General features: G+C 34.0%; 1 protein-coding gene across 1 annotated transcript in view; it reads left to right on the top strand.

Moving 5' to 3' along the window:
• The window catches only part of FMN2 (formin 2), a 494,077-nt gene that overhangs the window by 384,696 nt on the left and 89,517 nt on the right, over positions 1–19,864 (top strand). The window contains 1 exon segment of the mRNA XM_069064483.1: positions 10,602–10,653. Within this exon segment, the coding sequence (XP_068920584.1) occupies positions 10,602–10,653 (52 nt within the window).

Below are 19,864 nucleotides of genomic sequence, written 5' to 3'. Positions count from 1 at the left end.
ATGCCCATAATTAATTGGTTTGTTTTCTGTGTGCTTTCTGTCATTTTTAATGCAGATTTTTAAAATGAACTGAGAATCATTTAATTAAATTCTTCTGGGTGATAAGACTGATAGAGGGATTGCATTTTTGGTTTGGTCAAAAGTTACATGCCTTACTCTATCAGAGTTTATGTGAGTTGCCAATGAATATAATTACTTTATTACTTCAGTTGCTTTATTTGAAGCCAATGTGTGTACCTATATGCCTTTTATACCTAAGGACACATGTCTACATGTGTTATCTATTTTCCCACACAATATAGAAATAGCTTTTGCTCATAACTATAACATGCCTGTGAAATATTACCAAAGGCCCAGTTGTAATTCCATACCTCATAGATATTCTGTCCCCTTTCCTCTTACCTAAGAACATTCCATAGCATTTGTTTTATTCTCATGAGAATAAAATGGGAAGCATCAAAAAGACAATGAATTTGAGTATAACTTTCTCTTGTTATCCAGGAAAGGGGGAAAGGAAAAGGTACTAGTATCCATATTCCACATTGCTATCATAATCCATCTATATTTCTTTGAGCTCCAGTTTAGGGTAAATAGGAACAATGCCTTAGAGATCTCAAAAAAGAAGTAATATAGCTTCAATCAAATAACAGTTTTAAATGACTCAGAGACAAGGCCCATAGTCGGTTAAAAAAATTTAAAAAGCCCAACAACTGGCTATACTTAAAAGCAACTGAAATGCACATTCATAGCTAATTATAAACAAATACTAGTTAACACTTTAAATAAAAGGGAAAATAGCAAAAAGATTTAAAGCCTAGACAAACAGATGAAAGGGTTCTAAGTTGCTTCCCATCTGAGATTACTCAAATGCAACTCTGTCTCCAATTACCTGGGAAGATGTGGTATTCCCTCATGAGAGCACAAGATCAGAAAGGGCGGCCTTTTTCATGCCTCTGCTTACTCATAGTCCTTTGGAACTAGTTCAGCTGAAATACTTCAAATTGCAAAAGGGTTTGGAGCCAGGCAGCGGACTACAGACAGTAATCACTGGGTCAAAATAGTAACATAGTAGGACAACAACAACCACAAAAGGGTTGTGGTGACAGAAGTCTGGGGAGGATTTTTGAGTGCTTTTGGAGGAGACGTTGATGAATGCCAAGCTATTGAAGTGGAGCTGTTTTTCAATATTTTTTAACCTCTTGAATGCTTACCAGTTGACTGAATTTATCTAGCCAGCAGTTTTATTCAGCTGAGCTGGAACTAAAAGGTAATCCAGTTTTTTGACACTTAAAAGGAGAAAAATGGCTGCCCTCTAGGAAAGTTCACGAGTTCATTTGCCATCTGGTTTCAGCAAAGGGCCCCCCATTTGCTCCAAATTGTCCACCCCTATGTCCTGTGATCCCATAAACCACAGGTCAAAAAACACAACCACCACCCACCATGATGTAACCATTATAATGGAAATGTTTAATTCTGAAGCAAAAGGCCTTGTTGAATGGACTATAAGGGAAGTGAATGGAAGTTTCATTCTATTTTCACTACAAAGGAAGGTAGAATGAACTATGGAATAGTCTCAAGTAAGGGTAAGGTTCTAAAGTCAGTGAGTGAAGTGATAATCACTAAAGGAATAATTACCACCACCATCACCTTTTTTTTTTTAAATCAGGTCTTCAAGGTGAATGGCCTCAGACTGGAATGACATATTGGCTGCCAATATATTGGTTGCCAATGATATGGCAACCTATATTGATTAATTCAAGATAAGATTGATTATAAGTGTTCCCTACTTTGGGGAGGATGTGAACAACTATAAAATCTATCACACAGTGAAATGAAATTTGGTGCTTGGAAGTAAATTTTAGTTTCCTTTCTGGTGCTCATTCTGGGGAATATGCTCATTGAATGAAATGGCAAATAGATCCACACTATTTAAACTATCATTCTCTTTTATTCTTGCTTTCTCTTTATATATCATCATCTACATATCCCTGAATATAGTTAAATTCATTTAATATTCTACTATAACTGACTTTGACATGTCCATTCCAAGTATATAATTCCTGATGTAATAAAAAGTTGGAGAATAGTTAAAATTTGTAAATTTTTCTGATAATTATGATCTCAGGTCATAAAACTACTCTCCTTTCTTATTTCCATGGCCATCTTCCTTTTTTCTCTAGCAGTAACATAGACATTGCTCCCTTTACCACTCTTGCACTCTCTTGCCTTCCCTGAACTCCTACTCTGGTTGCCCAATTTCTTAAGTTTTTCAGTGGCTTTATAACCTATAACCCAGGACCTTTCTTTATTAGCAAATCTAATGCTTCTGCTTGGCTTAGAGATTATGTGATGTTATGCTTAGTTGGCATACTATATAGTGGTATACTATAGAGTATCCCTTCAATGAGTTTTCATATATTATTTGATCTATTAAATTAACATAAGCTCTTCTCTCACTTATATTATCTGTATCTTCTGGAATTTTGCATTCTCTAATATATGTAATAAAACTAGACTAAAAATCTTCAAACACTTTCCCAAATCATATACATTGAAAGTTCTCCAACAAATATATTCATTTAAAAATCAAACTCAAAAATGAGTATAAGGGAGAAAACAGAGTACTTGAAACTGTGTTAAGGTTTGTCCTTTGATTTTATGTAGTCCATCACTATGGGGCCTATATGTATATCCTTATTTCTTTTTTTGCCATAAGATTGACATAGATTATAAAAATATTTTCTACATTACTATGTAGTCAGTCAATATATTGAACACCTAAAATGTCCAAGGCATTGTAATGAGCACAGAAGTTTCGAAGAAAGGCAAAAAGCAGTCCCTGCCTTTAAAAATCTCCCACTTGAATGGAAGAGACAAGAAATGAAATATAAAAGGATGAATTATTAATATATTTAGTGTCATGAACCTGGGTTATAGCTTTATTGTTATTCTGAAACTTCTAAAGAATTGTGATTAAATAAGAATATAACCCCACTCCTGTCTAAACCTGGAGTGATTTTCTGCTTTTTTTTCCTTTTTTTTTTTTTGGAGGGGGGAAGGCAGGGCAATTGGGGTTAAGTAACTTGCCCAAGGTCACATGGTTAGCAAGTGTTAAGTGTCTGAAGACAGATTTGAACTCAGGTCCTCCTGAATCCAGGGCCGGTGCTCTATTCACTGCACCACCTTGTCGCCCCCAGAGTAATTTTCTTGAGAGACAATCCTGTACTCTGTGTGCTGCATAAACAAAGGGAGACTAGAGTCTGACTAATATTGGACTGTCATATTAGAAAAGCTACTAACTTACTCAAGGGAGAAAGAATTTCTCTGGATTTTAGGAGTACTTATAGAGAAAGGCAAATGTGGAACTTCTAATGGAGAACTAGAGATCCCCCTCTAGCCACAGACATCCTAAATTCTTTACTTGCCTCTCCCAAGTACCTCTTTCAAAGTCATTCAGTAATTTTGAAAAAAACTCCTCCCTCATGTAGGCAAGCATCTTCATTATTTCTCTCAGCCAATCAGTAGTAATGTCTCCCTCCAGTTATACTGCATTCTGTGTCAAAGTCAAAGGATTGTCTTTCAGAACATGCCCCTAGCTTGAGTAGAAGTGGAGTTAGAGTAGTGATAATAGTGTCACATTTATATATCACATAAGAATTTACAAATGCTTCCCCTCCAACAGCCTGTTGAGATAGGTAGCGCAAGTATTATTATGCCGATTTCACTGGGATACTGTTTACAGGACTGTTTGCAACCAAGGAATCTCTTTGACTCAGAAAGGTAAAGTTCCTTGCCCGTGGTCACAAAATGAATAAATAACATCATTGGTGTCAAACCTCGACTGTCAAACTCCAAGCCCAGTGTTTTTTTTTCCTTTCATCATGCTGCTTTCTCACACCATAAGAAAAGTTCTTAGCATTTCAATACCTCTATACCTTGGCATTTAATACCTTCAATACCTTGAAATGTCCCTTTTTTCTCCCAAGCAGAAGCCCCAAATGTATTAAGATACCTTCTAGAAAAGCAGCAAAGTCAATGTGGATAATTATAAAAATTATAATATATAAAAGATATATTATAAATAAGTATAAAAAATATATTTCCAGAGGCACATCACAGGGAAAGCTATAGAATTGGAATGCAAGAACATAAAGATGAGTGGAATTATGAGAGAAAAATGATGATGACAGTGGTCAAAGTTTTCAGTTAGACATCATTAAAGATGATTTGGAAATGACTTCAAGGGGTTTGAAGATGATAATTTGACAACAAACTGACCTTATTAGTAATCAAAGCTTCCTGGGTCTGCCCCTTCTTGACATTTCCCTTCTCTGGTTTAGTATTCTGTTATCTTTATTATAGCATGATTGGAAGACTGCTAGCCTTGTTTGATGTCTCAAAAAAGTAAAACATGTACTGCAAGTATTAGTCTAACGAATTTTGCTGGCAGTTCAGTAATTGGCATTTTTTATATTTCTTCTCTCATATAATTAATTCAACACACTTTATTATAAATCCATTGATAACAGATTGTAAATATATTGAAAACAGTCTTGAAATTTAAAATTGATCATTATTCCACAAATTGTCCATGATGAACTACAAAGAAAAAGAAAGGTTTTCCCCCCACTAGAAAAAAATAGAATAGAACCTGAAAAAAATTAAAATGATGAACGTGAATCTGCTTAAAATTACAGATTGAAAAATTAACATTTCTTTTTCTGCTGTTCCTTCTTTCAGCAACAAGTATTTGTCCTTTAAGAGTATTCTCCTAATGGGAAAATCACCCAAATGATGAACAAGCAATAAAGCTGTTATCATATTCATATAGTAAACAAAAGTGAGTTCCTCCACCTTTGTAACCAACTTTCAAGTACTTTTTATTTTCAGATAGCAATAGTTCTTAAGTCATCATAGTCATAATGGTCACAGGAACATTTTGTCAGTTTTGACATTTTTGATGAGTGTTTAAAGTTGAACTTGGCTATAGAGTGATTCAGGACTCTCATCATAGTAACAATGAAGTCCTTCATATATGTCAGTGCAGGGCTACTGACTGACCACTAAAGTAAAATGTGTTTGTAATGATTTTTTTATACCCTCTAAGTAGTGGTATTTTATTTATATAGATTTATTTATCCTCCTGCCTAGTCCTCAGGTGGCAGGGGACTCACATTTATAATGAGGACTAGGTAGTTGTCTATGGCCTTAGAATATAGTGAAGCTACTTGGACTACAAAAAGAATTGAACCTTTGACATTGGCTTCATTTAAATGCTAAATCTTAGAGCTAACCATCAATGGACTTTGAGCTAATAACCACAAATCTTTCTACCATACTTACACAGAAAAAAGCAACTTCTTGGGTTGGAACCACTGCAAGGAGGAAAGAAGAAAATAACTTTTTATTTTACAATTCTGAAATTATATGCAAAATGTTATATTTGTACATATAAGAAAAATACCTCAGAAAATTTTATTTGTGTTTCCTTTTGGGATATTTTGTTGATTATATGCTTTAAATCCATTTTTTTTACCCATATGGAAAACATGTCCATAGAATCATACAGGCTGCATTTTGAGGATATATCTTTTTCTTGTGTCTATAGATAAGAAATGTGTTTAAGGAAAAAAAAATATTCTTTATTTCCCCATCACTTTATTCATGTATTAAAATAACTGACTATCATTAAACTAAGACAAATTCATTTGAATGAAGGGAGGAAGTGCATCTTTAAGATATCACTGCCTTTGGTTAAACACTAAGTCATCCTGTGATATTTATATATCTATGTCTTACTTTACACTGAAATTATTTTTTTTAATTAACCTCATTTTATATATTGGAATGGTATGGCTAGGTGGTACAATGTATAGAGTACAAGGTCTGACATCAGGAAGATCTGAATTCAGATTTGCCCTTAGACACTTACTAGCTATGCGACCCAGCACAAGTCACTTAACCCTTATTTTGCTCAGTTCCTCATCTATAAAATGGGGATATACTGAAGAAAGAAATGGGAAACTACTTCTGTATCTTTCCCAAGAAAACCCAAAAACAATGTTCACAGGGCCACGCAGATTCAGACATGACCAAACAGTAATAAACAACATGATAAGGAATGGTAATTATTTGTAAATTCAGACCCTACTGATTTCATATTCATAATAATTAAATAAGCAAATGAGATGCAGTTTATCTTTATAAAAAGTGAAAAAAAGAATTTGATTTTAAAAATAGTATAAATTATGTTGAAGGGCAGTGTTTGACCTGAAATATTTGAAACAATGTAGGAGTAAACATTTACCAACAAATAATAAATGTGGCCATTTGAAAGTTCTAATATATTCATTCATCAGATTTCCAAATACTTCCATTAGAAATATGCTGTTGGCCCAGTCTGAAGTTCTTTATAATCTCATTGGTATTAATTTTAATAAATCCAATAATTCTGATATTTAGTGATTAATATTGTTTTGATCACCATCATTGTGAATTAATAGTTTATTTTAGGCAAGAGAAATCAGCATGAACAAATTTAATTAAATGCTATTCCCAAGTAAAACAATATGCTAGTTTTTGTAAAACAATCAATTGTTTTATTGATTATAAAACAATAAAAAATATTTAAGAGTTTGGTAATGTGTGAGTCACAGTGCTAAGTGATAATGATAAAAAGAAAGATAAAAATGGTCCCTGTCTTCAAGGAGATCACATTGTAATGGGGCAGATAGTATGTAAATAGCTGGGTATATAATATATATATATATATATATATATATATATATATATATGTGGTGGTAATAATAGAGGTGAAAGCACTAGAAGCTGGGATTACTAGGAAAGGCATCCTGAATTTGAGCTGAATCTTCTTAAAGGAAGCCAGGGGAAAGAAATGGCAATTGTGAGAGGACAGAACATTCTAGGCATGGGGAAAGGCACTGAGATGGTACATGGAGTCTTCTCTTTAAGGAATTAGAAATAGGTCAGTATAGTTGCATCATAGAGTAGATGGAAGAAAGTAAAGTACTGGGAATCTGAAAAGGTACACAGGGGCCACCAATAGGCTTTACTGATATTTAAAAATTTAGTAATCAAAAGAAAAACATATGTGCACTAGATATTGAATGTGATCTTAGACCAGTGGAATCAAGCTCAAATAGAAACATATTGCTGAGGTCTGCAAATTGACTTTGGAAACCACAAGCTAACATTATCTATGTTTTATGATATTTTTATTCATTAAATATTCCCTAATTGCATTTTAATCTGGTTCAGGTCACACTGGGGAGTTTTGTAGGCAAAAACCTGTTTGCCTCCAGGCCTTCAGATTGATGCTTCTGGTCTAGACCATATGAACTGTGACATCTGTTAAAAAAAAAAATTAAATGGCAGATTCACAGGTACACTGTAACCATCTATAAGTGTTTTATTTTCATCTGTCTTCAATTCCACTCTCAAAAGCAATTTAACTAAACCATTGTTGGGTGAATTTATATTAAATATCAGAAGTAGCTTTGAGGCTGAAATCAATTATATCCCCTCAACCCCCCAAAAAATCACTTCCTTGGTAAGTTAGCCATAACTTTCAATGTTGCAATGATTGAAAGTTGTATAGAAGACATAAGTGTCTTGTGTATCTGGACAAAAGTCCTTGTTAGTAAATGATATGGCCATGTGTCCATAACACAAATTGGAATCCAACTCACCTAGCTTTTCTTCTAAGATTGCCATAGAATGGGAAAAAAAAATCTATTTGGTTCATTAAATTGTTCACTCATATCGAAGATTAAAATGGCAAACCATAATGTGGTTCTTTTGATTATTAGTTTGACTAATTGATAAGACTAATTACCATTTGAACGTACAAATCCCCGTAGTTTCTAAACCATGTAAATGTATGGGGCAAAAATATTATACAATATTGAGAAGGATGTCATGCTTATGGGTAATGATTAGATTGTGGATTTAGGCTCAGTAGAATAGTCCATATTTGCTCCTTTTTAGTAACAATTCTCACCTTGCAACACAAAAATTATATTGTGAGTTCTGTGCCTTGACCACCAAATGTGTCCATAAAATGAGGCAAGAGCTGCTTCTTTAGCTCCTATATCAAAATAAATCTTTATAGAACTCCTACATAGTCACTTTAAAAAAAAATCGAAATGAAATAAACTAATATTCATTTCAACTTGTTTATCACAACTTAGGGGATTGTTTGAATGTTATCTTTTGTGGAACCATTTCAGGTAATCCAGTGTTATTAGTGTTCTGTCTCTCTGATACAGTGAATACATATTTGAAAAAAAATGTTTGTATCATATACAAAGGAGGTAAAAACTTGTTGATGTGAACCTCTGTGCAATGATTTCTTTAAAAATTTATTCTAATTATCATAAGAAATATCATTTTTCAATTTAATTTTGAATCTCTGATTTTGTAAACTAAATTTGAAAACATTTGAAAGGACTTCCTGTAAATGGCCTATGTTTGTTTTGATTTGTGTGTGTGTGTGTGTGTATGTGTGTGTTTAAGCAACCTTTTTGTATGTATAAAGTTGCTTCTGGATGGAAGTCTTTCTTTATGCCAGGCAGCCTAAAGCAAATTTTTATGGTGCAGGGTGTTCATGTTGAAACTCTTTCAAAAAATAAATCATGGAACATTTGTCCCATTTTTAATATGGTAAACAATTGACCTGCAGACTTATGTAAACCATCCAATGTGCAAAGTGTGTGGGGGTTCAGAGAGGGGGAGATCGCTGCTGCCAGCTCAAATGATCCTGTCAAATTTTAGCAATTCTGGCAAATGGTAGGAGTATGACACTCAGTTATGACTTTACAGATACTATACAGACATTTGAAAACCACTGTCTTGGAGCTGCAAAACACTAACCAGTCCAAGCAGTATTTTAGGGTTTTCAGTAGTGATGGAGATACTTAAAGTCACAAGTAAAACGTTTCTGTCTGAATAGCTCCAATTTAGTTTTGTTATTATTATTATTTATTTTATTTTATTAATTTTACCATCTCTATTCCTTCATTCCCCCAAATATGAACTCGCACATCATTGTGTTCAAAACAGAATATTCAGACAGAAAGATAAACTCCTTTGTGGCTAGTTTCCTTGCCTGTTGCCACTGTACCTTTTACTTTTTATTCTTATAATGTATGCTGTGTATCCTTATAACCATATCTTCTGAAAAAAATTTGAAAATGGTGATGACATTTCAGCATTCTTCAAACTCGGAGAATGGCAATGAAATGTCTGGGGTTTTTTTTTTTGTTTTCATCTGCGGCAAATCTTGAGGTTATTTTGTATACCTCTTAAGTTGTACTCTCTGAGTTTGTGAACTTTTGTGATGTACATTTCTTTAATGATGACTGACTGAGGTATGCTACTTTCTCCACTTGACTTTGTGTCATAATAACTTCAATCAAAGAAGAATTGTTGTTTTTAAAGTTAATGGAAATTCTATTTTTGCTACATTGATGCATGTTTGCTATAGAAAAGTGAAATTTAACATTTTCCGATGCTGTAGTTTCACTAATTAGTAAAATGAATAAATTCAATTCCCAAGAAGTAGAGATGTCCCATTGCCTCTCTCCCTGACCTCCCAAAAATGGAATAGATTTTATCAAACTTCACTTCCCTGTGACTGTAGGATTTTGAGCAAAAGCTAGATTACTGTTCATTGGGAATTTGGTAGACAGTTTTCATGATTTGGTTGAAAGTTGCATTATATGACTTCCTAGATCCCTTCTAAATCTAAAAACCTTGAGTTGTCTTATCTGTAGCACTATTATATTATTGAATAAATAGGGCTACAATATGATAATTAAATTTTATACCTATATCATATTCAGACTTTTTGTTTTACTCTGTTGTCTCTTTATAATTATCTTCTTAAGTTATCATCCTGTCAATCCTAGGAATTGTTTTAAAGGATCCTAAAAGCCACATAGACCATGAAACTTATGTCTTGCCTAAAGCAATATTATATACCTAATATAGAATAATCAAAATTATACATTGTAAATTTTGTATACATTGTGTTTGCATTTCCACCACTAAAGTCCTATTGTGGTACCTCAACCTGAAATGAAGGTGACCTTGACTCTCAAAAGTCTATGCAAATATATGCCCATAGAACTTGAACTCTTGCAGGTTTCACTAAGTTAGAAAGGTTTTTCATGTTGGCCTAACAAAGCATTCTGTATGCCTGTTATCCAGAGTATAGTGGCTAAGTTCAGAGAGGGTCATTACCAAATTGGCCTTGTGGTATTTTTTTTTTTTGCCCACAAAACTTCTCATAACCTTTCAGCCATATTATAGTGTTTGTTTGTATTGTTTGACAAAGTATATACACCAATGAAATTACAGATGATCAAAGTATTAGATGAGAATATGGTGATTAAAAATATTTCTGGAGGATGTTTTAAGTTATTTGAAGCTGTTTACAAATCAATGAATATTAGATGTATAGTTAGTTATGTCATTAAATGTTACTATATGCTAATTTTACAGGGCTTGCATCATATTCTTTGAGTTATCGCACTTATTTAGCATTTACATTCTCTCTTTTATCCCTTCCATGTTTTTAGCAAAAATTGACCAAGAAGCTGAGGAGAACTCATTGACAGCGGCTCATAAATGGTGAGAAGACTCGCTATGTTGCACTAAAATATCTCACTTCAGAACAGGTTTGCCAAGTGCTTGGTGTCAGACATGCCCAGTGTGTCCATGACGTAGCATATTTCAATCAAAATAACCAGCTAAGAGCACCAGTCATTTTTTAAACAATTAAAAAATAATCTAATATAGTACTACACTTAAATGCACATTATCACTGCTGAATTTTATCTTTTTGCCCCTCACTAGTATAGAATGCCATTACCATAATCTAGGGACAGCTAGGTGGTGCAGTGGACAGACTGATGGGCCTGGAGTCAGGAAGACTCATCTTCCTGAGTTCAAATCTGGCCACAGAGACTTATTAGCTGTGTGATCCTGGGCAAGTCACTTAATCCTGTTTGCCTCAATTTCCTCCAGTGTAAAATAAGCTGGAGAAGGAAATGGCAAAACACTCCAGTATCCAAGAAAACCCCAAATGGGGTCTCAAAGAGTCAGACACAACTGAAAAGTGACTAAACAACACCACCATCATATCTAGCCAATGCATCATATCTGGTTCAGTGCTACAAAGGTAGAGAGGAAGCTTGGAAAAGCACACAGGAAAAAATAAAATCACCAGAAAACAGTACTGCTAAAAAAAAAAGTAGATAAAAGATTTGGAGGTTGGAATGTGGGAAACTTTCCATAAAGGGGAAGAGAGATATGAAGGGAATCAGGTAAAATTGCATCATTGATAATACAAGGAAGATGTAGGGTTTTTTGAGTTGGTTTTAGAGTTGAGGATTTGAGCAGAGATAGACACCTGATTGAAAATCCATCATTTTTTTGTGCTTCATTTGTTCCTCCCTTTCCATCTCCTTAATCCAGAAAACTGAGCAGACTTGAAATAACATCCTGACTCAGATAAAGTTTCTATAACCATAGTCTGATGTCATCATTGAGAGCACGAAACAAGCTTGAATACTCGATATTATAGAAAGTATTACATATGAACTTTTATGTAAACGGGTAACTAGTAATTGACTACATCAGTTAAAGACAAAAATGCATAGTAAGTATGACCTTAAATGAGGACAGGGTGTATTGCAAGATTGGTTAGCAACAGGAGTTATTAAGCCCTGGGATATATGACTTGATAGAAGTGCATAGTATATTTCTAAGAGTTCTGTAAAATCAACATTAGAATCATAGACTCTTAGAATTGGAAGGACCCTTAGACGTCTCCCAGTCCAACTCTATTCTATATGCACAATCTTCTCTGAAATATCCCTGACAGGTTAGCAACCTCTACTTTCACACATCTACATTCCTAGTTTCTATCACGTTATTATGTATTAGGAATCATTGATTACAAGTTGCCTAACCAGCTGTAATAAATCCTTATTGTACTATATTGTCCATTCTATACTTTACCATCGTGTCCATAAGGATTTCTTGAGGGACTTTGCAAAAGAGTTTCCCAAATTCAGAAGTGCTATGCTGACACTATGACCATTTTTCTGCCAGTTTTTTGATACTATCAAAAATAAAATTAGGCTATTTTGTGTGAAATTTTCCCAGTGAGCTTATACAGATCTCTGAGATCACATTTCCCTTTTCAGGTGCCCCCAAATTATCTAGCTAATAATCAGTTCTTGAATGGAGGTGGGGGTTGGGGAGGATAATGTATATTGGTCTATTATTTCTAGAATCTAATTTTCTTGTCTTTTAGAAAATCCAGAAATCTTTTCCAGGCTCAATTGTATAAGCAACCTCATTGTCCTTTAAAGATTCTTATATGGTTCTCATGCCTCTAGGGCCCTTGCTTTTATTCATTGCGCCGCTGCATAGCCGCCCAGTAATCACAATTTAGAGACTGCTAAAAAAGTAATACTCTTCCCATCAGACCTGCTTTGTCAGAATAACTCATGGTGTCACTCTCTTTTTAAAGTTTAAATTAAAAAGAAAAAAAGAAATCCAAGTTAGTTAAGGAGATAGGAAAATTTAGCTTCCGTAGATAATTTCAGGATTTATGGCTCAGTAAACATTCATACTATAGCTGTATGAATGTGTGTGTGTCCATACACACAAACACACACACATGTGTTACTCTCTTTTCTCCAAGGAGCACAGTACATCAAAAAATCACTTTCTCTCTGTAGAGAATCTGGTACTCAAACTCTTAAACTCAGCAGCTTTTGAACTTGGACTTCCCCATGAGACATAAAGCAAAGTCTGTGCCTAGTGACTGGTTTTGCCATAGACATCATCAGGACACTTTTCCCTACCCCAGTTGCTATAAGAAATGTCAACAGAAAGGCAGAAATATATCCAGGAACTTGAGTTCCAGCAACTTCCCCTTCAGGCTAGCTGGAAAAGCATGTGAAGTTTACAGTGAAATTCTGAAACCTACACAAGAGAGAAGGAAACTGCGCATCAGGACTGTCTTTTTTCACTGGCTCTAAAATGCACACACTTGCTAGTATGATACAGTTTAAATCTGAGTAAAAATGACTAGCCAGTTTTTGTCAATCACAGGGAAACTTGTTTGATTCATAGTCAGCCATTAATTAAGATTGCCAGTAGGCATACCCACATTCCATGAGAGATACCCTGCATTTGCTTCTAAACATTGGTCCATTCCCTACAATTTCATCATTTTGATGAAAATTCATCTTGAATGAAAACTCCCTTTATCACCCCTTCCTTTGTAGAAGTATTTCTGAAGAATATAATAACTAAGAAATCTAATGATTCAAAGATAATTTTAAGGAGGGAGGATGCCACAATTAAAATAATATTTTAGCAATATAATTTTTATGCATTCCACATTGTGTAAATAGCAAATAAGTCTTAGATGTTTGTTAAATCACACTTATCAGGACTTCTGATTATCAAAACTGTTAGTTTAAAAAATATGTGATTTAAAACAGTTCTTTAGAGACATCATATTATATACTGACTCAGACTTCCCTTTCATTTAATTATTCTTAATAATTGAATTTTTATTTAACTACACTTGGAATATTGTGCTCTGTTTTGACTGTCATATCTTAAGAAGAAGATTAATCAGCTGGAGAACATAAAGTAGATGACCAGGATGATTTCAGAGGCCTGAAGATCATGCCATATAAAGATCCATGAAAGGAACTGGGATTGTTTGGCCTAGAAAATAGGTAACTTAGGACAAAGATGATAATTGATTTCTGTTACTGAAAGGCTATATGAAAAGAAATTAGACTCATTTTGGTTGGTCCTAGATGGGTAGTGGTTGAAATTTCAGTTATATTCCAGATGCATTTAGGTGGGAGAAAGTCCTAACAACTGAAGCTATTCTAAAAGAGTAACAGCTTGTCTCAGAGGAAGTGAGTTCCCTTTCAATAGAGGCGTTCAAACCAAGATTACATTACCACTTGCTGAGGATATGGTAGACCAGATTCTTTTTCAAGTATAGGTTTGACAAGGTGGCTTCTCAATTTTCTTCCATCTAATTCAAAGAAGAAAAGTAGATAAAATAAATAAATACCTGAGTTTGGGGCATATGAACATACAGGATCCATATATTGTAATTAGTTTCAGAAATTCTTATGTAAAGTCCACTAGTGTGAGAGTAGTAAATTCATATTTGTCAGATACCCATGAAATAACATCTTTGGTAGGATATTGTTCATTCAAGAAGTCAATAATTATTTCAAATATTATATCGCTGCAGAGAAGGTTGGATAAAACCAAAGAGACTGTTTGTTAGTACCATTTGTCTACCATTTGCTAGTCTACCTGACTTAAATTTGATGAGGCTCATCATAAGAATATTTGAGTCACTGTCGTGATATTTTTTGTCACAAAACAAACATCTATCTAATGGAAAGAGGTTTCAAGATGTATCAGTAGAGGGTGAGCCTTCACTGATAAAATTAGGGACCTTTGAAGAAAAGTTATTAAGTCTTAATTTATCAAAAAATATTTAAGTACATTCATACTATGATCCAAGCATTATGCTAAGTTCTGGAGATACTAAGAAAGGTAGAAAGAGTCCCCACCCTCAAAGACTTCACAAATTTAATGAGGGAGACATTTAGATAACTAAGTAGGTGCAAGATACCACTGAAGCAAAATAGACAGGAGGTTATATCAGGAGAGGCACTAGTGGAAGGACTATAAAAGGCCTTCCTGAAGAAGTTGGAATTTGAGCTAAGTCTTGAAAGAATTGTGGAATCTAGGTGAGATTACATAGTGAAAGACATGAGATGAGAGAATCTTCCATGAATAAGGCTTGTGCTTTAGGAAAATTGTTTTGGCAGCTTGCATGGATGATGGATTAGAATAGCAGGAGACTTGAAACAAGAACCAAAAGACTAATATGATATTTTATATTATTAGTTAATATTATTTATATTATTATAGCATTTCACAGATAAGGAAGCTGAGGCTCAGAGTGTTGAAGTGTTTTGTCAAAATTTGGAGTCCCAAGGTTGATTCCAAGTAACAGATTTAGGGAGGAAGGTCTACTAAAGCAATTCATGCCAGTGACATTTTCTTCCTGTGTAACATTGGACATGCCATTTAACTGACCTGGGCTTTACTTTCTTCAACTGTAAAATAAAAAGGTTAGACTAGATGGTGCCTTGAGTTTTCTTCTGGCTCCGGATTTGTGATGTAATATCTATCATGTGAAAAAAAAATAAGGACTTTAATTAATGGAAAACTTAATCTAAGAGCAATATGAGTGTACCCACAAAGCTAATTCCATATTAGTCTACATCACTGCAATTAATAATGTCAAAACCAAGGTAGGTAATGGTACTACTACCTGCCAATCTGAGTTTCATATTTAACTCTGACTACCATATTTGAATAGTGTTGGTTAAATTGAAGAACATTTGATTAAAAAGAGACTTCCAAGATGGAACAGAAAATTTTGTCATATAAGGAAAGTTAGAAGGAACTCAGTATGTTTTTCCTGAAAAACATAAAAAGTGGTGGTGGTAACCATGCAACTATCTGGAAGGCTGTTGGGTATATGGGATATTAGACCCAATAATTATCATTATAACTCTAGAAAGCAGAACCAACACCAATAGGTGGAAGATGTAGGCAAAACATTTTGTTTCATTATAAAGGAGAACTTTCTATTTATTGGAGCTGTCTAAGAAAGTGTTGTATTTCTAATAGATAAGTGAGGTCACCACCAATGGAAACAGTTAAGTAGATGACTATCTGGGTGGTTAGAGAAAGGATTCTTTCATTTATTTATATATTCATCTATTTATTTATCTATTCATTTGTTTATTTGCATTGGGATATAGTTTAGATTTTCTTAACTGTGATCACTTTCAAGCCAGATCCTAAAATTCCTGAGTTATTTTTTTAAACTTTATATGACATTTTGTAATAGTTACAATCATTAAAATACAAGCCAAGTCAGTTATAAATGCAACTAGATTTGGAGTCAGCGGGCCTGAACTGGAATCTCTGCCACTTACTGGTTGTGTTCTTTTTTCCCCATTATTAATTTTTTTTAACATTCAGTTAAAAAAATTGAGTTCCAAATTCTCTTCCTGCTCTCTACCCCTCCACAAATTCTTTTGGAGGCAAGCAATATGATATCAATTATACATGCGAAGCTATGCAAAATATTTTTCCATATTAACCATGTTACAAAACAACAAAGGCAACAGCAGAAAGCAAGAAACATAAGGAAATTAGAAAAGAGTATGCTTTAAGATGTACTTAGTGTTCATCCATTCTCTCTCTAGAGGTAGATAGCATTTTTCATCATGAGTTCTTTGGAATTGTCTTGAATCATTGTCTTGATCAGAGCAGCAAAGTCTCTTATATATCATCATGATTACAATATTGTCACTGTATACAATATTCTGCTTCTGCTCATTTCACTTGACATCATTTCTAAATTTTCCCAGGTTTTCTAAATTCATCCTGTTCATCATTTCTTATAGCATAACAGTATTTCATCACAATCATACACTATAATTTATTCAGGCATTCTCCAATTGAGGGGCATACCCTCAATTTAATTTTTTACTACCATAAAAAGGTATTATAAATATTTTTGTACATGTAAGTCCTTTTCCTTTGGTTAAATCCATTTTCAAAATAATGTAACCACACTGAAAAAACAAGCTGAGAATTCAAAGTACAAGAATATACTACATACATCATTAATTGATTCTTCAAAAGCATGATGTTATTGGAACCTCAGGAAACGCAATTCCATAGAAAAAGTTTTATAAGAGGTCAATTGGCTACACTATTATAGTGAGGTTTTGAAATTTTATGGTGGGTTCTATATTAGCAACTTCTGTGAAATAGGATTAATAGGGGAAATATATTTAACATACCTGTAAAACTCTAGACAAAGCTGCTTAGCTAGATAAAAGGAAGTCTTTTATCATTTCTACTACTTTATCTTTTCATGCTCCCCTTTCCCATCTCCTCCCATGCCACCATTCTGTTGTGTGTTTCTCTCATAATATCTTCTCTACCTCCTATATCAATCTATGATTTGACCTAAAAATTAAAGTACTTTTTACCAACAGACACATATATATTTATTGGTTTCTCATGTGCTGTGTTAAAATACTTTTTAGGGGAGGTTAGGTGGCACAGTGAGTAAGGCACTGGCCCCAGAGTCGGGAGGACCTGAGTTCAGTTCTGGCCTCAGACACTTAACACCCACCCACCCACCCCCCCACACACACACAAACTAGCCGTGTAACCTTCGGCTAGTTACTTAACCCCAACTGCCCTCCAAAAAAAAGGCAAAAAAAAATACTTTTTAAGTGTTTTTGTATAGAAATATTATAAAATATTTAAGAAAGGTAATCACAAGTTATATACGGTAGTGTATTCTAATCCATTTATATACAGCTTTATTATTGGTATGAGCAAACTAGATATATAGAAAAAATAAGTAGTACAAAGTCAATGGATGGGATAGGTGTAAGGAAACATATAATTAATTTGAATTATCTTTTAAAGCTAATTTTAGAGTAGTTAAGTTTAAAGCTTGTATTTATCTTAAATCTACCAAATATACCTAATTGCTAACTACCTATCTTCTCTTCCCCAAATTCTTTCTACCTATCTATCCAAGAACAAGGAGAAATTTCATGATCTACTAAGCATCTACCATGGGCAGGACATAATGCTTGGCAATGGGGATAAAAAGACAAAAATGAAACAGTTCTTGCTAACAAGAAGTTCTCATTCTTCCAGAGTATATAACATGTACACAGATAAATAAATATGAGGTAATTTAAGGAAGGAGTTAGCACTAATGAATGCGAAATTTAGGAAATGGTCACTAACAAAACACTATAAATGGCAGAGGTGGTGTGGGGGAAAGCACATTTATGATACAACTCCAAAACAAAGCACTATTCTACATACTTTTAAAAATAAATAATATTCATGCTGAATTGCATGAGTAGTGCTTTACCAAAGTTAGGATTGCATAACTGATGAGTTGAAATGGAAAATTAATCTTTCATACAAAATAAAGACAAAAATGGAATGCTGGTTCCAAAGACTCCATATAGTTTGTAACTGTTCATTTGTCATGGGAGAGAAAATATTTAATCAGTCCTGAAATGATGTACACTCTCTTTATCATGTTTAGTGACTTTTAGAGTGTCAGTTTGTAAAGTGTTTATCCAAGGAATGGATTTCTGGCACATGGATAAAATGAAAAGTGAAATGTTTAGCTCACAATAGGCATATTTTCCAGGATCTTTCTGAGTAAGTATCCTGAGATGAGAAGAAAGCATACAGGTCTGTGTTTATCTAGCTTATGCAGGCAGACAAGGAAGGCTCCAGCCTGGTATTAACACTAAAGTGACATGGAATGTCTTTGCAAAACGCTAAACAATTACATCATTCCCTTACTAATATTGATAAAGTATAACAAATAGAATGTGTTACTTTGCAATTAGAACTTCATAGCTAAATATTTCAGACTCTTACAATATAAGCTATCTAGCTATCTACTGAGGGGAAGGGGAGGACCTCTGTACTTATAATGGTGGGGGGGGAGAGAGAGAGAGAGAGAGAGAGAGAGAGAGAGAGAGAGAGAGAAGGAAGGAGGAGGCGAAAGCTTCATTTATGCTCTTCAGGAAATTACATCTCTCTATACTGAGTGCATTTTTTCTTTGGCTATATCCTTGAATTTAAGCTAAAATATATTGATTGCTAATAGGAAGCAACAGGTTTTGCTGGGTACTTGTCAGGGAATAGAACGTATTAAGAGAACCCTCTGAATGTGTGACCTACCCTGAAATGTCTATGTTCGTGGGTTTCAAGCTGTAACTTCACAAGAACTACTCATTTCACAAAATATTTTGGTACCTTCTCACTCCAGTTATGGTTGAAAATTGAATAGGAATGAACATATAGCCAACACTTTTTCTTTATACCTTAAAAGGCCTGGTTCTCAAAATAGAAACATATTCCTTTTGTGGTTAGGGTCTCTGCTATCAACCTCTTAGAAGTGCTTTTGCTAAACATATATGATATATTTGTTTTTTCCCCACAATGTAAAGTCAATGAATTATATAAATACTATTATATTTAGCATGAATTATTATAATAGCAGACATTGTATAATGATTCATAGTTTGTAAATTATTTTACAAGTATCTCTTTTGATCCTTACAACATCCCTGGGAGACAGGTACAATTTTTATTCCCCATATTACAGATGAGAAAACTGAAACAGAAAAAAAGTTAAGAGATTTACCCAGAGCCACACAGTCAGTAAGTACCTGAGACTGGATGTGAACTCCCAGTGCTCTATGAACTGTGCCAACTAGTATCAAATTTATATTGTTTTGGTGAGAAATTATCAAGTGAAGGACCAAGGGACAGAAGACATTCTTTTCTATCCCATTTTATTCAGTATATATGTTTATGTACAGGTGAACACTTGAGGAAATAGGTACTACTTGAATTGTGCTATTTGAAATGTGGAAAAATGGGACTTCCTAACATGGGAGAGAACCATTTTATTAAAAGTAAACTTAAAGTGTCAATCTGAAATGAAGAAGACTACCAAAGTAGCAAAAATTTAGATTCTTTAATGGAAGCAAGGAAATTGTAATTCAGAGCACCACATAGCACAGAAATCCTAGAATGCTCAAGATAGGGCAGAGGGGGGCAGGGTTAAATATATTTCAACAGAGAGGGAGTCTCATAGGAGTCAGAGCCTCAAGAAGCTGTTACATAAGTTGTTTTGCAT

The sequence above is a fragment of the Petaurus breviceps genome, unplaced genomic scaffold (assembly GCF_028583685.1).
Source record: "Petaurus breviceps papuanus isolate PSGF00001 unplaced genomic scaffold, PetGlider_PUasm1.0 90633, whole genome shotgun sequence".
NCBI lineage: Eukaryota > Metazoa > Chordata > Mammalia > Diprotodontia > Petauridae > Petaurus > Petaurus breviceps.
The sequence above is the reverse complement of the archived record's forward strand: the minus strand, read 5'-3'. Positions and strand labels throughout refer to the sequence as shown.